Source organism: Eublepharis macularius, chromosome 3 (genome assembly GCF_028583425.1).
Source record: "Eublepharis macularius isolate TG4126 chromosome 3, MPM_Emac_v1.0, whole genome shotgun sequence".
Taxonomy (NCBI): Eukaryota; Metazoa; Chordata; class Lepidosauria; order Squamata; family Eublepharidae; genus Eublepharis; species Eublepharis macularius.
Window position 1 is genome coordinate 97,397,032 of NC_072792.1, and position 15,809 is coordinate 97,412,840.

At 44.5% G+C, this 15,809-nt stretch overlaps 1 protein-coding gene across 2 annotated transcripts in view; it reads left to right on the forward strand.

Moving 5' to 3' along the window:
- Positions 1 to 15,809, forward strand: part of RCAN1 (regulator of calcineurin 1) — a 50,950-nt gene that overhangs the window by 23,813 nt on the left and 11,328 nt on the right. Inside the window, exon 1 of one of the 2 annotated variants that reach the window (XM_054973704.1) lies at positions 14,414 to 14,682. The exons of the other annotated variant lie outside the window; for it this stretch is intronic. Coding sequence (XP_054829679.1) covers positions 14,596 to 14,682 — 87 coding nt within the window. The 5' untranslated portion in view covers positions 14,414 to 14,595. Of the gene's footprint in view, positions 1 to 14,413; positions 14,683 to 15,809 lie in introns of those variants that run through there. 2 annotated transcript variants of the gene reach the window in all.

Here is a 15,809-nt window from a genome sequence, read left to right on the forward strand (position 1 = left end):
TGTTCAGCTCAGACCATCTTCTGGTACACCCTGACCCCAGCCTGTTGTTCATGGTAAAAACTGATGCCTCCAACATCACAATAGAGGTAATACTGCTGCAGCAGCAGCACTCACCTCAGGTACCTCTGCATTCTCACATTTACCACTCCCAAAAACTGAGCTCCACAGACTGGAATTATACCATTTGAGACAGGGCACTATTAGCCATTAAAGTGGCCTTCAAGATGTGGTGCCACTATCTGGAAGAGGTCCAGCACCCCTCTGAAGTTCAGACAGACAACTGGAATATCTACAGGCCATCTGCAACTCAATCAACATCACATCAGGTGGTCGTTCTTTTCCAGGTTTAACTTCAAGATGATATAACATCCCCAGCTCTCCGAAGTGGAGGGCAGATGTTCTATCCAGGAACCCTGAATACACCCAGCATGTTCTTGAAGAAACAAAGCCTTCAGTGTTCTAGGGTGAAAACTATGCTGCCACCCAGAAGGGTATTGAGATTGAGGTGGTCCGAAACCTCCAGCAACAAGACCCCCCAGGCACAGGAATGGCTATACACTTTACGAGCCACTGCCCCACATACACCAAAGAGCTTTTCAGAAGATCAGGGCCTGGTAAAGTTCCATAATCTGCTCTACATCTTGATAGGGGAGTTTTGTACTGAGATACTATACTTGTGTCATGACACTAAGCCAACTGGACACTTTGAAGTATTTAAGATGTCCACAGGTATGTCGTACCTTGCACCATGTGTCAGCGAGTCAAGGACCACACTGTCAAGCCTGTCAGTTTACTGCATTCTTTGCTTTCCCCTTTTTGGCCTTGGGACATCTTCTTGTTGGACTTCATAATGGAATTGCTACTGTCCCAGGGATGCACCGCCATCATGTGATACTAGACATTCTGACAAAGATGGCCCATTTTGTGGCATGTCATGGAACCCCATCAGCACATACCATGGTGGAGCCCATCCTGCAACACATGATTTCAGAATGAGGGACACAGTTTACTTCCTGGTTCTGGAAGGCTTTGTTCACATCATTGGGCATCCTCCTTCACCTAGCCGCAGCCCATCACCTGTTAAACAGATGGGCAAATAAAGCGGATTAATGCCATCCTAGAGCAGTACCTACACTGCTTTATAAATAACAGGTTTCACCTATGCTTTACTCCTGCCTTGACAGAACCTTCAGCCATACTGACAGCTGACCAAAGGATCCAGGAACTAGTGGCGACACATGCTGATCTTCAGCAGCAGATGGACCTGGCCAAACAGGCATACAAAGACAAGCAGGCTGGAAATGACAACTGGGCAGGCTCTTGCACAAGGAGGATCAAGTCTAGTTATCCAACAGGTGCCTCAGGATGAATCAGCCATCCAAGAAACCAGACTACACCGGGACCTTTTCCTCTGGTTCAAGTGGTCAGCCCAGTGGCATATCGATTACAGTTGACCCCATTGATACGAGTCCACCTAGTGTTCCACCGCTCTCTAGACCTTCTGGACCCGCTAAGATCCTGCATCCCTGATCAGCAACCAGCCATCTAGGAAGATGAAGAGGAAGAATAAGAAGTCACCCAAAGGTCAGCCAGAGGTCACCCAGATCCTAGACTCTTACTGATGCAGAGGCTAACTTCAGTACCTTATAGTATGAGTAGCATTAGTGGGAGAAGGCCTCTGATATCCATTTCCCCAGCTCATCACTGCTACCATATGAAACCTGAGCATGGTGGTCACAAGGAGAGATGCAGTTGTGGAGAAGGGGAGGTGTCATGACCTCCTCCTAGCAGGCCAGTGGCTCAGTCCTGGAGGTCTCAGAGGAAGAACCTGAGGACTAGCAGAGTTAGGATGGACCTGGTGCTACAGAGACATTGGCTGACCATGTGCCAGCAACTCCAGAGACCATTCTGACAGAGCCTGCAAGCCAGGTATTGACCAACCATGCCCCAACACTAGAGACCACCCTATCAGGGCCTGCGTATAAGTCCTTGCTGCCTGCCTTGAAGATCACCACTGGGCTTGATCAAGGGCCCATAACCCTTCTGGACTGCATCCCACACTGTAGGGAATGGTGGCAGCAAAGGGCCCAGGTAAAAGTGGTGCAAGGGAGACAAAGTGTAAGGCTAGCAGCTTGCCACTTCCCTACAGACTTGGAACAGAACACTGAGTGGGATTCTTGCTTGCAGGATCATCACCAGAGCAAAGCATAGCCTCCTGAGCTCCAGAACCTGCCAGCAAATGCAGTAGAACCACACCACCACTCACCAATCAACCAGTCCACTAGGTGCAAGCACTGTGTTCCAATGCCAGCTCCATCTCTTCTAGTCTCAGAGGCCAGCCAGCTGGCCAAGTGACTGACTGACTCCAGGGAAGTCAGCTAACGAAGTACAGGATAGACTATAGAATAGACATGGGCACGAAGTCGAAATACGAATAAAATTTCATGACGAATTGGGCCGATTTGTGTTTTGTGAAACGTGTTTTGTGGGGCTGCAGTTTTCACAAAATTCATGACTTTTTGGCCTGATTTGTGAACGATTCATGATGCCAGACAGGCTGGCACCGATCCATTGATTACCTAGGCAACATAGGCCCAGAATGTCTGCAGACCTTTTGTTGCCATTGGAAACCCCAATCTTAGCCCACATAACCTTGATAGGCAGCTCTCCTTGCCAACTGGAGAGCTTCCATTCTGCCCTATACAGCGAGGAGCAGGGGGTTAATCTCCTAGGCAGCAGAGGAGATGGGCCTTTTGTAGCCATGGGAACACCAATCTCATCCCTCCAAACCCTGTTAGGCAGGTCTGTCTGCCAACCACAGACCTCTTGTTTTGCTCTATGTGAGCGTTTGTTATATAAGGCACCTCTCTCTGCCTTGTGCTTTTAATTCCAGTAGACAGAGAGAGGGGGAGGATCTGTTGCTGAGATTTGGAGTGAGAGAGAGTAGAGTTGGGAGCTTTGGGCTGGATTTGCTGCTGCTTCAAAAGAGACTGAAAAGCCTCTTTCTTATTTTCCTCACTTGTCCTTGCTGGAAAGGTCTTTGGGTGAGGGTGCCTTTTTTCCTCCACCCCACTCTAGTCTCAGGCCATTGCCTGGCTCTGGGACCTAGCTTAACTGAGGCCTCTCTTATTTTTTTCTTTGCTTGTCTTTGTGTCTTCTTAATTCTTTCTCTGCTCTTTTGAGGGCTCACACTCGTTTCCTTTGTTTTTATTTTGTGCACCTCTGCTGCCTGAGCAGGTGTCTGTGTGTTCAGTGTTCAGCTGCTTGTTCATAGGTTTTGTTGCTTCCATTGGCAAATCTGAGAGGTTAGTTTTTTGTATGCAGCCATCTCAGATGGGGGGGGTCCCCCGATAAATGTTTATAGTAGCATTGAAGCACAAGTTTGTGATTAGATCCGCTTAAGCCTACAATAGTTCACCACCCCTGAACTAACTACATAGCTAGACATGTAAAGTACCAGAAAAGTTTCGGGAAAGGACTTTTTTCTTCCCAATGGGAAAATTGGGGGAGCTTGTGGAGTGTTGGGAAAACTCATAATTTCTTTTTATTTGAAACTAGTGAATTCGCTTTGAGGAAAGTTTCACCATTCAAAATGTATAGCATGAATGTCTTAGGACTTTCCTTCCAATTTTTCCAATGGAAATGTTGGGGAACATTGAATAAAACTCCCATGATTTTTTCTTTCCTTTTGGAATGTATGAAATGCTTTTTAAGACAAGGTTTCCCTCAAAGCATCAGAAGATCTGAGGATTTTATTTTCAACTTCCTCTTTCTTTCCTCCAGAAAAATTCAGAGGGAAAAAATGGGAAATTTTGGGGTGCATTGAAAAACTCCCAATTTTCTTCTTTTAAAGTGAGTGCAGTAGCTGTAATCTTCTGCTTCTTTGGCTATCCTTTGTTTTAGTATTGAGTATGTTTGCAATTTTGCTTCTACAAAATGAAGGCATTCATTCATACTCTTGAATTCGAAACATATGCCAGTTAACGCAGTTTTGTATGCTTCCTCATTATCCATGATGTATTTTGTTGTTAAAGCAGAAAATTGAGTTTTGGTTTGATAGGAAAATAAGTATTGCACATATCTTCAATTTCCCCCTCCCTCCCCATTTCTAGTGGGACATTTTCCAGAAGAAAACAGAAAAACATGTTGTATTTTCATTTCAAAATTTTGGGGGATTTTGTATCTCTCCATACATAACAGAGAAAGATCAGTTAGAACCATTTCAGTGAATCTGCTGTCGTGTTTTAAAACTAAAGTCCATTGCAGCTGGGAAATAATAAAGGGTGCTTTGCAAAACAACATTCTCAATCTTAATTGAAAGCAGTTCCATTGTGCTTTGTACCAAATATCTATTTTTATTGTTGAACATTTGAATGTCCTTTGTTGACAGATCACACACCAAACAGTCTTGTGCTGTTTCAGAAATGAACTCATTATTTTTTTTGAACACTTGAGAGTAGTACCTCCAAATGGTCCTTTTGGTTTCCTCTGGTTCTTTCAGTGAGCTTAGGTCAGAGTAACTTTGTCTATGATGGCAGCATAAGCCTCATGTTTTAAAATGTGTTCATTAAGTTAATTAAAGGAATTGCCTTTGCAGGCACCAAGACACAATCTTGGAACCTCTGTATAACAGCCTATGTTGGTGGCTGGTCGTTCTTTGGGGTAGAGGCTCCCAATCCAAGCCCCTTGGAGTTCAAGCTTCATGAAAACAACAACTTTGTGCCTTCCCCCTAGAGGCTTTCCTGGTGCCCACCTTCCTTTCCTTTAGGTCTGGAACAAAACTTTTTTTACTCAAGGTTTTAACTGAGGCGGGCCATCTTTTTTAGCTATTTTATGGTCTGCTTTTATCCTGAGAACTGTTTTATTAATATCTTTTAGGCTGCTCAGTGATTGTTTTATGCTGTTTTTATGTCCTGGCTTGTTTTAATGGTATGTTTGGTTTTGTTGTATTATTTTAATTGTGAGCCACCTTGAACAGGCCTCTGGAGAGGCAGCAGAGCAGTTTGTTATACAAACAACTCAGCTTGGACGTTAAGCCATACCATTGATTATACTAAACATATCGGCTTGAGATTCCAAATGCAGAGCGAGCCAATTTTACCAATTAAAAGTAGTTGCTCACTTTTAAGATAAAACTAATTTTTTCTTGGTTTAAGAATAAAATGTACCTCTAATTTTAATTTTGAAAATGGCAAGCATCAACTCCCAAAACATTTGGGAAATGTTGTTCCAGGCAAGAGAAGAACTGGATGGTATATTCATCATGACCATCTTACTTCTCCAGGTATAGAATTTCTTCATAGCATTCCTCAGTTCACTGCTCTCTGGATTAGATTAAAATAAGGAAGCCTTGTTTTGGTTTTGTTTTATCCTATTGTTCGTCCTAAAGAGTGCAGGGTGGCATTCACAGTTTTCCCTCATCCATTTTATCCTCGCAAACAAACCTGGGAAAAGTAGGCCTGAGTGTGTAGCAGGCCCAAGATCAGCTAAGAAGTTTAATAAATAACAGGTTAGACATAGATCACCCCAGTCTTAGGCTAGCATTCAAACCACTACATTTAAACAAAATTCATGACCACAGTAAAATCCTATAAAGATTTAAGGTTTTGAGCCCTGGGTGGAGTTTATTTCAGTATTTAAAAGCTTAGAATAAAGGAGGAAGCCTCAGCAGACATAACTTGTGAGAAACTTCTTGATCTCTTAATCAGTATTCTTAAAATGCTTGATCATGAGCACTTTTGAGTTTCTAGCCATCTTAACTGAAGGTTTGAGTTACTAGAATAGGAATGGAAAATGTGCTGTGAAAAACATAAATTAACATGTAAATGTCATTGGAAGTGTTTAGGTTTGAAGTGTAATCTTTATGACTAAATTATGCAAGTGAAGGAGGACAAAGGTAAGTTTTGGAACTTTGATTTCACTGCTTTTAGGGCAAGAGTTTGATTGTTCCTTCCTCATTCATGCCCACATATTAGTGCTTCTAGCCATTTTGCAATACACAGTATACGAAATCTGGTTTGTGACTCATGGGAAGGATTGTTCAGAGCACACTGTTTAAAATGGGTGCCTGGATCTTTAAAAGCCAAACTGTATGTGATTATGTGTGGTCTGTAATCTTGATCTTCCAGAGTCTTATTGTATTGCATTTTTAAATTTAAAGGTGTGTGTGAGGGAGTGTCGGGATCAGATTGAAGAAGGAGCACTTATCATTTTCCTGATCTAAAACATTCCGTCTCTACTTTTGCCCCACAGAAAAGAAAGTGTACAAATACTTAAAATGTGTTTAGTCCTTTTCATTATGCCCCCACCCGGTTCTGTGGTATTTATTCAATAGAATTTCTTGAACTTTCAGTTTGGGAGATGCAGTTGACAGTCAGGAAGGCATCTTTTTGTGGTGCTTGTTACATACCCTTTCTCTTTGGTGTAAGGCCAGCCTAAAGAGACTGTTAATAGGAGTATTAGAAAGCAGCAAGTTAACACTCTTCCAGTAGGAAATGTGAAATAGAGAAGGTTGCTTCCGAGCCACAAATTGAGTAAAGTGTTGGTATGGTTTGTGACATAATTTTTTGAGATGATTCATTTGTACACTTGCCCATGTCGATATGGAGTAAGATGTTTTCGAAACAAACATTGCAACATGAACAAGTTTCATGTGATGGGGGACTTCAACATATTTAATTCTGGAAAATGTCTAGCTCAAAAACTGTTTAACCCAGTCTTGTAAACTGACATCTATCACAGTGCTGACTCCTCTTTTTGGTGTTTGGCCTATAGCTTTATCTCCTTGTGCTAGCATAAACTGATATAAGGAGATATAGTGGAATCACCAAACTGTGCTGTTTTTATGCTATGCAGATCTACAGGCATTATTCACACACAACACGTGTCTCCACTAGCAACAGTATTTATAACCCAGTATATCAGTTCAGAAAGCAGCCAAACAACTTGCAAATTTTATTATTACATTAAGTTTGGCTTTTCAGGCTAAAATTGCAACGCAGCCTGTCCAGTAAATATGTTTTTTAACCATTACAAAAAAACTAACACTGCTGTTGCAAGTTTAAGGGATGAATGGAACATCCAGTATTTTCTTTTTCCTGTTCCTATATGCTAATTCCTTTTGTAAGTGGATTCAGAAATGAAGTTTTTATGGTATGAAAAAAGTTTCATAACCACAGAGTTTGTAGAATGGCTGACTGGTCAGGCTAGAAACAAAAAATAATGTTGGCAAGAGCTTCAATGTGTTTGTGTGATGTGTTAACAGTTGCCATGATCTTCATGTGGTTGGCAGTGCTACCAGTGGCATGATATGTGGCCTGTGTTTAGTACAGTTAGTAATCCAAAGCAGTATTCTGTGGGGAGCATGATATTGTCAGCAAGTACTCATTGTCCAGTGTTCATAGGCTGGATTTAGGATAATTGCCATATAGTTTTTTGTTCAATGAATGAAAATGTATAGCTGCCATGTAGTAGGTTAATGGGGAAAATAGCAGTGTGATGATGTTAGAATAATTTACAGTGCAATCCTAAGGAATGCTGTGGCAGAGGTGTATAGGTGCCCTCATAATCTGTGCTCCCTAAGAACTTTCACTAGGAGGTATGCTATGGTGAACCTGCCAGGCACAAGCAGCAGAGCAAGCTCTCTAGTCTCCATGGAATCACCAGCATTATCCACCAATCACATAGCTGCCATTGACAGCTCCATGAGTAGCAGCTGCAGGCGCAGCAGATCTCCAGCTGCGAATGTGGCCATTGCCTCTCAATACCACAACACCTCCTCCCCTCAGACAGACAGCAGACAGGGTTGAAAGACCCTGCAACTACAGCTTCCTGACAGAGGCACTTGGCTTGAGAGGCCACCTTCGCAGCCCGGGAAGGACAGCCATCCTAGTATTGCTTTCAAGGGCCAGACTTGCAGGAAAAGTGCTACCCATTTGCAAACACCCCCACTATGAGCCACACAATCCCTTCCCCCAGAAAATAAAAACAGGAATGCAAAGGGACCAAAAAGTCCTAGAACAGGCTTGAACCCACAGCCCTTGACACCAGGATCAGGAGAGGAGGTTCCCGAGAGACATGCCAGCAGGGACTAAATGCCCTGCTGCAACTCTGATGTCACTACGAGCCATGTGGGGGAGGCCAGAGAATATCACATGGCTCAGTGGAAAGGCACTTAGCATGACTAGGCTCCTGCTTGAAACCCCATATGGGCAGAAGGGAGAAGCAGGATAAAGCTCTGGTTCTGACTATTTACCTCCCCCCGCAGCAACAACAAAAGAGGAACACAATGGCCTAGCAGGTGGGGTGCCCCCAAGATCCATCATTCTGGATGGGACGTAGCTCCATAACTCTGCTGCAACCATGGCACGGGTGCCCTAGCATCCTCCAACCCATATGCTAACAATCTATATGGCTTATCAGACACCAGCAGTGCTGTGGGAGAGTGTGGAATCTCCTCAGACATACCCCCTCCTCCCCAGAGCAGACACGCACCATCTTGTACAACCCTCCAACTCGTACCCAGCCTCTTAGAGTGTGTGTGAGGGGCAAGAAGGGGAATGGGGAGCTAAATGTGGGCTCAGCCTCCAAGGTGCCACTAGGCCACTGCTCTGTTGTACAGCAGAACAAAATAGAAGTTCAATGACACCTGGAAAACCTACTGGAGCAACAACTCCAGTACAACTCTGTTGTACAGCAGAACAAAATAGAAGTTCAATGACACCTGGAAAACCTACTGGAGCAACCCACTCTCTGGGACGTGTGAAGGGGCACCCTCATGGGGAAGTGACAGATGAGGTAGATGATTTGGGCCAGGTTGGGATGTGGAGCTAGAGTCATCCATACACAAGCAAACAGGGAGAGAAGTGGGGAACAACCTGGACTTTATTAAATGCAAATCATGAAGGGGGTTTCAGGACCCAGGTTGCCAACTTGTGGAGGCAGGCTGAGCCATCTCTAGTGCTGCTTGCTCGTGAGGCAGATTCTCAGGTCAAACTGCTGCCTGAAGAATGATGTTCCAGGAGCCAAGCTGAGAAAACAGTCTGCTCAGATTGGCGCGATCTTCAGTGACCATGCACCCAGGTCTCCCTGTTGGATTGCCACCTGCATGATGGAAGAAAGAGACAAGTGCTTTATTGGCAAAGGGTGCAGCCTTGGCATCAGCCACAACCAAGGTTGCAGTACCCAGGAAGATCTATAGGCCTGTGCCGGGGGTTGCAAGGAGACCCCACTAAGGTAGATGCTGCTGCCATCCAAATGTCATCCCTTCAACATGGGAGTGTTCACTGAGTGGCAAAGATGGGTTTGCTGCTGCTGCATTGGGCTCTGACTCTGCAAGGGAATGAATCCCAGGGTTGCTTGGCTACCTTATCTTGGGGATACAGGGAAGCAGCTTCCAGTCCCCCTAACCCACAATTGTGCCCTGGCCTCCTCCAAAGCGGGGAGCCCAGTTGAAGGAGTCTCCTAATAGCCCTCTTTGGGGCTGCAAGCATCCCCTGTCGCCCCCAGGCAGCTATGTCAGGAAGGACGAGTCTGTCCCAGTGTTAAACATAGGCTATAGTCCAGCTCAGGCTGTTCCTCCTCACCCCCTGACGTGCCACTGGCCTTGATGTGGAGGCCACCATTGTGAGGGTGGCACCTACTCATGGGATGGGAACAAAAGAGGCAGATCTGGACAGGTGAGCCTGGGCAGGTGGATCCCCTACTCTTGCTTGCCTGTCAGTGTGTCTTCATCCCTTTTGAGTTGAACCTCTGGATATGGGGTACCTGTTAGAGGTTTGCAATCAAAGAGGTTATTTATTTATTAATTTATTTTATTCAATTTCTATTCTGCCCTCCCTGCACCAGCAGGCTGAGGGTGGATTCCAATTAATAGAATAATATAAAATACAATATCTTTAAAACCAATAAAGCATCTTAAATATTTGAAAAAGAACACACAGAACAAGCATTACAGCAGCAGGTTGTGAAAAAAATATGGCAGCAGATTTCACCAGCAACCACCACTCAATCACCTCCAGAAATATATGGCAAAGGCTAGGTGGTAGATACCCTTTGTAGGGGCACAGCAATCTTTAGGTGGCTGGCAGGGAGGTGCAGAGTGTCAACCATATGCCTGGCAGAACAGCTCTGTCTTACAGGCCCAGCGGAAGGATAGTAAATCCGTCCAGGCCCTGATCTCTTTAGACAGAGCGTTCCACTAGGTTGGAGCCAGGACCGAAAAGGCCCTGGCTCTGGTCGATGCTAAATGGGCCTCCCTGGGGCCAGGGGCCAGTAGCAGCTGTTTATCATTGGGTCAAAGCATCCTCCGGGGCTCATACGGGGAGAGATGGTCCTGTAGATACACCGGTCCCAGTCCGCATAGGGCTTTATAGGTTAGTACCAAAACCTTGAATCTGATCCAGTACTCCATTGGTAACCAACGCAGCTGGCACAATACTGGTGTTATATGTGCAGTGCAAGGCACTCCGGTGATGACCCATGCTGCCGCATTTTGGACTAGTTGTAACCGCCAGATCAGGTTCAGGGGAAGCCCTGTGTAGAGCGCGTTACAGTAGTCTAACCTAGAGGTGACCATTGCTTGGACCACTGTAGTTAAGTCGCGAGTCGAGAGTTAGGGGACGAGTTGCCTGGTCTGTCAAAGATGGAAAAACCGCCATGATCTGGGCCTCCATTTTCAAGGAGGCATCCAGAATCACCCCAAGCGCCTAACTCTTGGGGCCATCGAGTACAGGGAGCCGGAGTCCTGACTCCACGTTCCCATGACTCAAGTACAGGATCTCTGTCTTCGAGGGGTTTAACTTCAGCCAACTCTGCCACAGCCCTCCCCACGAATGGGCTCAGGGTGGCTTGCATCATCAATAAAATACAATAAGTTAATAATCAACTTTAAAATCACACTTGAAAGTTACACTAAAATACTCCAGGCGCCATTATACATAGGCTACTTTAGAGACTGATCAAAAACCTGCATAGGTCATAGCTGTGGGCAGAACACATAGCCGAGGACAGTCATAGAAGGGGTGGTGATCTTAGATGGAATAAGGAGGGACACCCACTGGTCCTCAACCAAAGGCCCAGCGGAACATCTCCATTTTACAGCCCCTGTGGAATTGTAATAGGTTCCTCAGGGCCCAGATCTCCAGTGGGAGAGGGTTCCACCAGGCTGTGACCAGGGCTTTTCCCGCCCTGGCCCTGGTGGAGGCCAGATAGATGTCCTTTGGGCTGGGGACCACTAGGAGTTGTTTGTCCACAGAGCACAGCGCAATGCAAGGGACATAATGGGAGAGGTCGTCTGGCAGGTATACTGGTCCCAGTCTGTAGAGGGCGTTAAACACTAAAGTTAACATCTTGAACTGGGTCTGGAACTCCACTGGAAGCCAATGCAGCTGGCACAACACAGGATGGATATGCACTCAAGTAGGCATTCCTGTAAGAACGTGTGCTGCTGCATTCTGGACCAGCTGCAGCTTCCGGGTCAGGCCCAAGGGCATCCCAGCATATAGTGAGTTACAGTAATCTAGCCTGGAGGTGACCATTACATGGATTACTGTGGCCAGGTCCTGGGATGAGAGAGAGGGTGCCATCTGCCTGATCTGTCAGAGATGAAAAAGGCAGACCTGGCAACAGTCATGACCTGGGCCTCCATTGAAAGTATGACATCCAACGTCACACTCAGGCTTCTCACCGTCAATGAGGGCTTCAGTTGTACCCTGTCGAGGGTTGGGAGCTGGGTCCCCAACCCCATTGCTCCATGACCCATACACAGAACTTCCATCTTCAGGGGATTCAATTTCAGGCAACTCTGGTGTAGCCATACCGTCACAGCCTCAAGACCCTTGGCCAAGGAATCTGGAGCACAGTCAGACTGGTCATCAACAGATAGAGCTGGATGTCATCCGCATACTAGTGACAACCCAGCCCAAAATTGTGGACTATCTGGGTGAGGGGGCGCATATTGATGTTATATAGCATAGGGGAAAGAATTGCCCCCCGAGGGATGCCGCATACCAAAGAATGGCAGGCAGACATGTGTTCCCCAAGTGCCACCCTCTGTCCCCAACGGCAGAGGAAGGAGCTCAGCCATTGCAGGGCTGACCCACAAATCCCCACGTCAGCAAGGCGGTGGGTCAAGAGATCGTGATCAACCTTGTCAAACCCTGCGGTAAGATCTAAAAGTATCAGCAGTCCCAACCCGCCCTGATCTAGGTGCCGCCGCAGATCATCTGTGAGAGCAACCAGAGCTGTCTCCGTACCATGGCCAGGCCTGAGGCCGGACTGGAATGGGTCCAAGATAGAGGCATCATCCAGGTATACCTGTAACTGTTCCGCTACCACCCTCTCAGTTACCTTACCCAGGAATGGAAGATTTGAAACTGGGCGGTAATTGACTAGATCAACAGGATCCAATGATGGTTTCTTTAATAAGGGCTGCACCACTTCCTCCTTCAACGAGTTTGGGAAAACCCCAGAACTCAGGGAAAGATGTCAGCTAACAGGACCCAAATCCCAGCACCACCAGTTTTTACCAGCCATGACGGGCACGGGTCCAGTGGGCATGTGGTAGGTCTCACAGTACGCAGGACCCTGTCTACTTCCCTGTGTACCCTGTCTATCTCCAGATGTGGATCACACTCCGAGTCCACACAAAAAGGAACTCTGAGACAGAGCCCCATGCCATATCTCCTACTTACTGAGTTCAAGGGCATTCTGGCAGGGATTTATGTAGGGCGGGGAGCTTGGCTGCCATTGGGGTGTGAGAGGATTGGTTGTGGCAGTAGTAGACATCTTGTACTCCTCTGGGTCGTTTGAGTGTGGCTATGCAGGTGAAAGGTTTCACTTTGTCTTTTGTGCTGTGTTTTTCATGGTGTAACTTCCACTACTATTTGGGGGAGTTTCCCAGCCTGGAACGGCTTAGGAACTCTCGGCCTGTCCCCATTAGCACAGGGATTTATACCCAAGGCTGTTTGGAGGCTGGCTGCAATGGGGCACCACAGGTGCTCCATCCTGGTGGCGTGACTTAGGGGAGTTGAGCCAGAATAACTTGGGCTTACATCAACATAAGTGCAAGTTAGGTCAGCGTAAAGGCTAGTTGGCACCCTGAGCACTTTCAGCCTCCCCCCTCTTAGGGTTGCTCTGTTCTAATAATGTTACGGATCTCCTTATGGGGCTGAGAAGATGATGCATACCTTCTGTTTTCTACAACGATGAAGGGAGCTTGGAGTTACAGTTCAAAGCCCAGCTACTATAAACTTTCTGTTCCACTATTTTTGTGTCCTAAATGCATTGAATGAAATTTAGAGCAGTGTAACTCAGATCTAAGTCTCACGGAAATTGATGTTGCCGTTACCTTCATACTAAAAAGTCCAGTAGCACCCTTAAGACTAACCAACTTTATTGAGGCATAAGCTTTTGAGAACCACAGCTCTCTTTGTCAGATGTATCTGATGAAGAGAGCTGTAGTTCTTGAGAGCTTATGCTTCAATAAAGTTGTTTAGTCTTAAAGATGCTACTGAACTTTTTACTGTTTTACAACTACAGAGTAACACGGCTAACTCCTGGATCTTATCTTCATAGAAGAGCTTAATCTTCCCTGGTTGCACTCACTATAATCCAGAACAGACAAATTTAATTTCAAATAGCTTAGCAAATCCCACTGATTTCCATGGGACTTGAGAAATGCGACTTTTTCTGATTTGTGTGCTACCTAAAATCATTTATTCATGAGTGACACGGAGACTAAATGGGTATGGAAGTGATCACAGTATGCATAGGAGACAGCTGAGAGCACTTTTCTAAGGAAGAGCAGAATATAAGGTTTCCAGGAAGAAGTGAAAAAAAGTAGCAAGTTAAAGAGGAAAAGGGTTACAAAATGAATTTTATGTGGTAAAAAAAAGACCTCGAATAGATTTTATATGGAGAAAGACTTCAAAATAGATATTCTTCCAATACCCATTTTAAAAAAGTAAGCTTTTGGAAAATATGACCCTAAAACAGCACTCTTGGGAACATGCCTCATTCTAACCAGCAGGACTTGTTTCTGATTATACACAAATACAATTGGGCTCTACAGTTTACTAAGACATCTCAGTTTTCCAGCTCTTTATTTTTCTTTCTTTCCCCTGCTGGCTAATTACTGTTTATTGCAGTAGACTTTGGTCCTCAAACAGTAACTTTTTCCATCTTGAAGTTAGTTGTCCCATTCAAGGGAAGAGCATGTAGTCTGAGTGCTAAATGGAATTACTACCAATGGAAACTATGCTGCAAGAGGAGTTGATAAAACAGCTGTCTGTGCAAACCTCAGCTGTTTTTTCCACCCTCCACAGCAAAGTTAATTAGCATAGGGAAACTGACTAATGTGCTTACGTCACCTCTTTCCAGTTGAAGCTTACATTTTGTCCCTGACTGCCTGAAAGCATGCGACGGGACTTTGTTCAGGAATTTGCTGTCGCATACAGGATGCTCTGAAAACTTTTTTGGGGGGTGGGGGCTGGACTTGGTTCTTTATAAACTCCCTACAGCACAAAACTGCTTCTTCAAACAGTGTTTTCTTGGGCTTGTGCTGTACTCTTGGCATTATTTTTAAAGAACCACAAGATGCATTTTAGAAACTTGGATTACATTTTTGGCTCCTTAATTGCCTGTGCTGTGGACAACAATGTCTTCAGTCAACCTGAAACCGGGGTAAGGTGTCTTTTGTTGTGGGAGGAGGAATACTAATACAGATGTATCCAAAAGACTAGATTAGGTTAGATTTTCATGTAATGTGTCAAGAAAATTCTATACAGCCAAGGCTGATGTGCCTTTATGGAGGTTTTGTGTGCTTCATAAATTCTTAGAATGCTAAAAGATTGCTAGATCTTTGTACTTTACGTTAATTGCCCACAAATCATTGAGGACTGTTTTGCTTTTAAGTAATGTAGAGCCTTATAATATCTGGCAATATTGGAATGCGAAGTATGAAGAACATCTTTTTTTGTTCTCATTGAGTAAATAAGTGGAGTAGAGTTTGGAATAAGTTTTTCAGAGAGTACAGTAACTTCTTGGCTGGCATGTTGAGGGGTACAATGAAAGGCTGATAAGGCACATTTCCCTGACAAATTCAATGTAAATTGTTCCTCCATAATTGTTAGGAGGGTTAAAGAGAAAGGAATGATTATATAAAACATAATGCTTTCCATTTTAAAAAACATAAAGTACTTAAAATATTAACAGGATTTTCTGAGATCAGCATTACTTTTTAGTAATAAAGGAGTCCTGTGGTGCCTTGAACAGCTACAGATTTATTGTGGCCATAAGCTTTTGTTGATCACAGGCTGCATCTGATCAGTGCTATGTTACAGTAAATCTGCTCATCTAAGGTGCTTCAAGTTTCCTCTTTATGTTTAATGTAAGTATAGCTCTTGCCATGTTTGATGCCTTTTGAAATGTAATTACCAAAGGTACAGAAACCAAATCTCACCTCTTTCTAATGCAGAAAGCAAAGATTTGATGGACAGCTTTGGGCCTAAATACTTAATTTCATATAGAATTTCCAAGCATGACATATTTGTATTAAAAATCCATATCCTCCATACTTCCTATTTCCTTGTAATTTCCCAAAAAAGATTATATGTCACTTACAGCATTTAGAAGTTGAAAACAGTCTGTCTGTGATCCTGGAGAAAATTTTAGCTGCAGTAGTTAAGAGGAAACTGTCATTGACTCAAAGTCAACTTTGTAGATCAATCAAAGTCTATTGATCTAGCAAGTCTTGAAAAGTAACAGTATGAAAAATATAAAATGAAAATTGTTGTCTGTATATGTTTTGT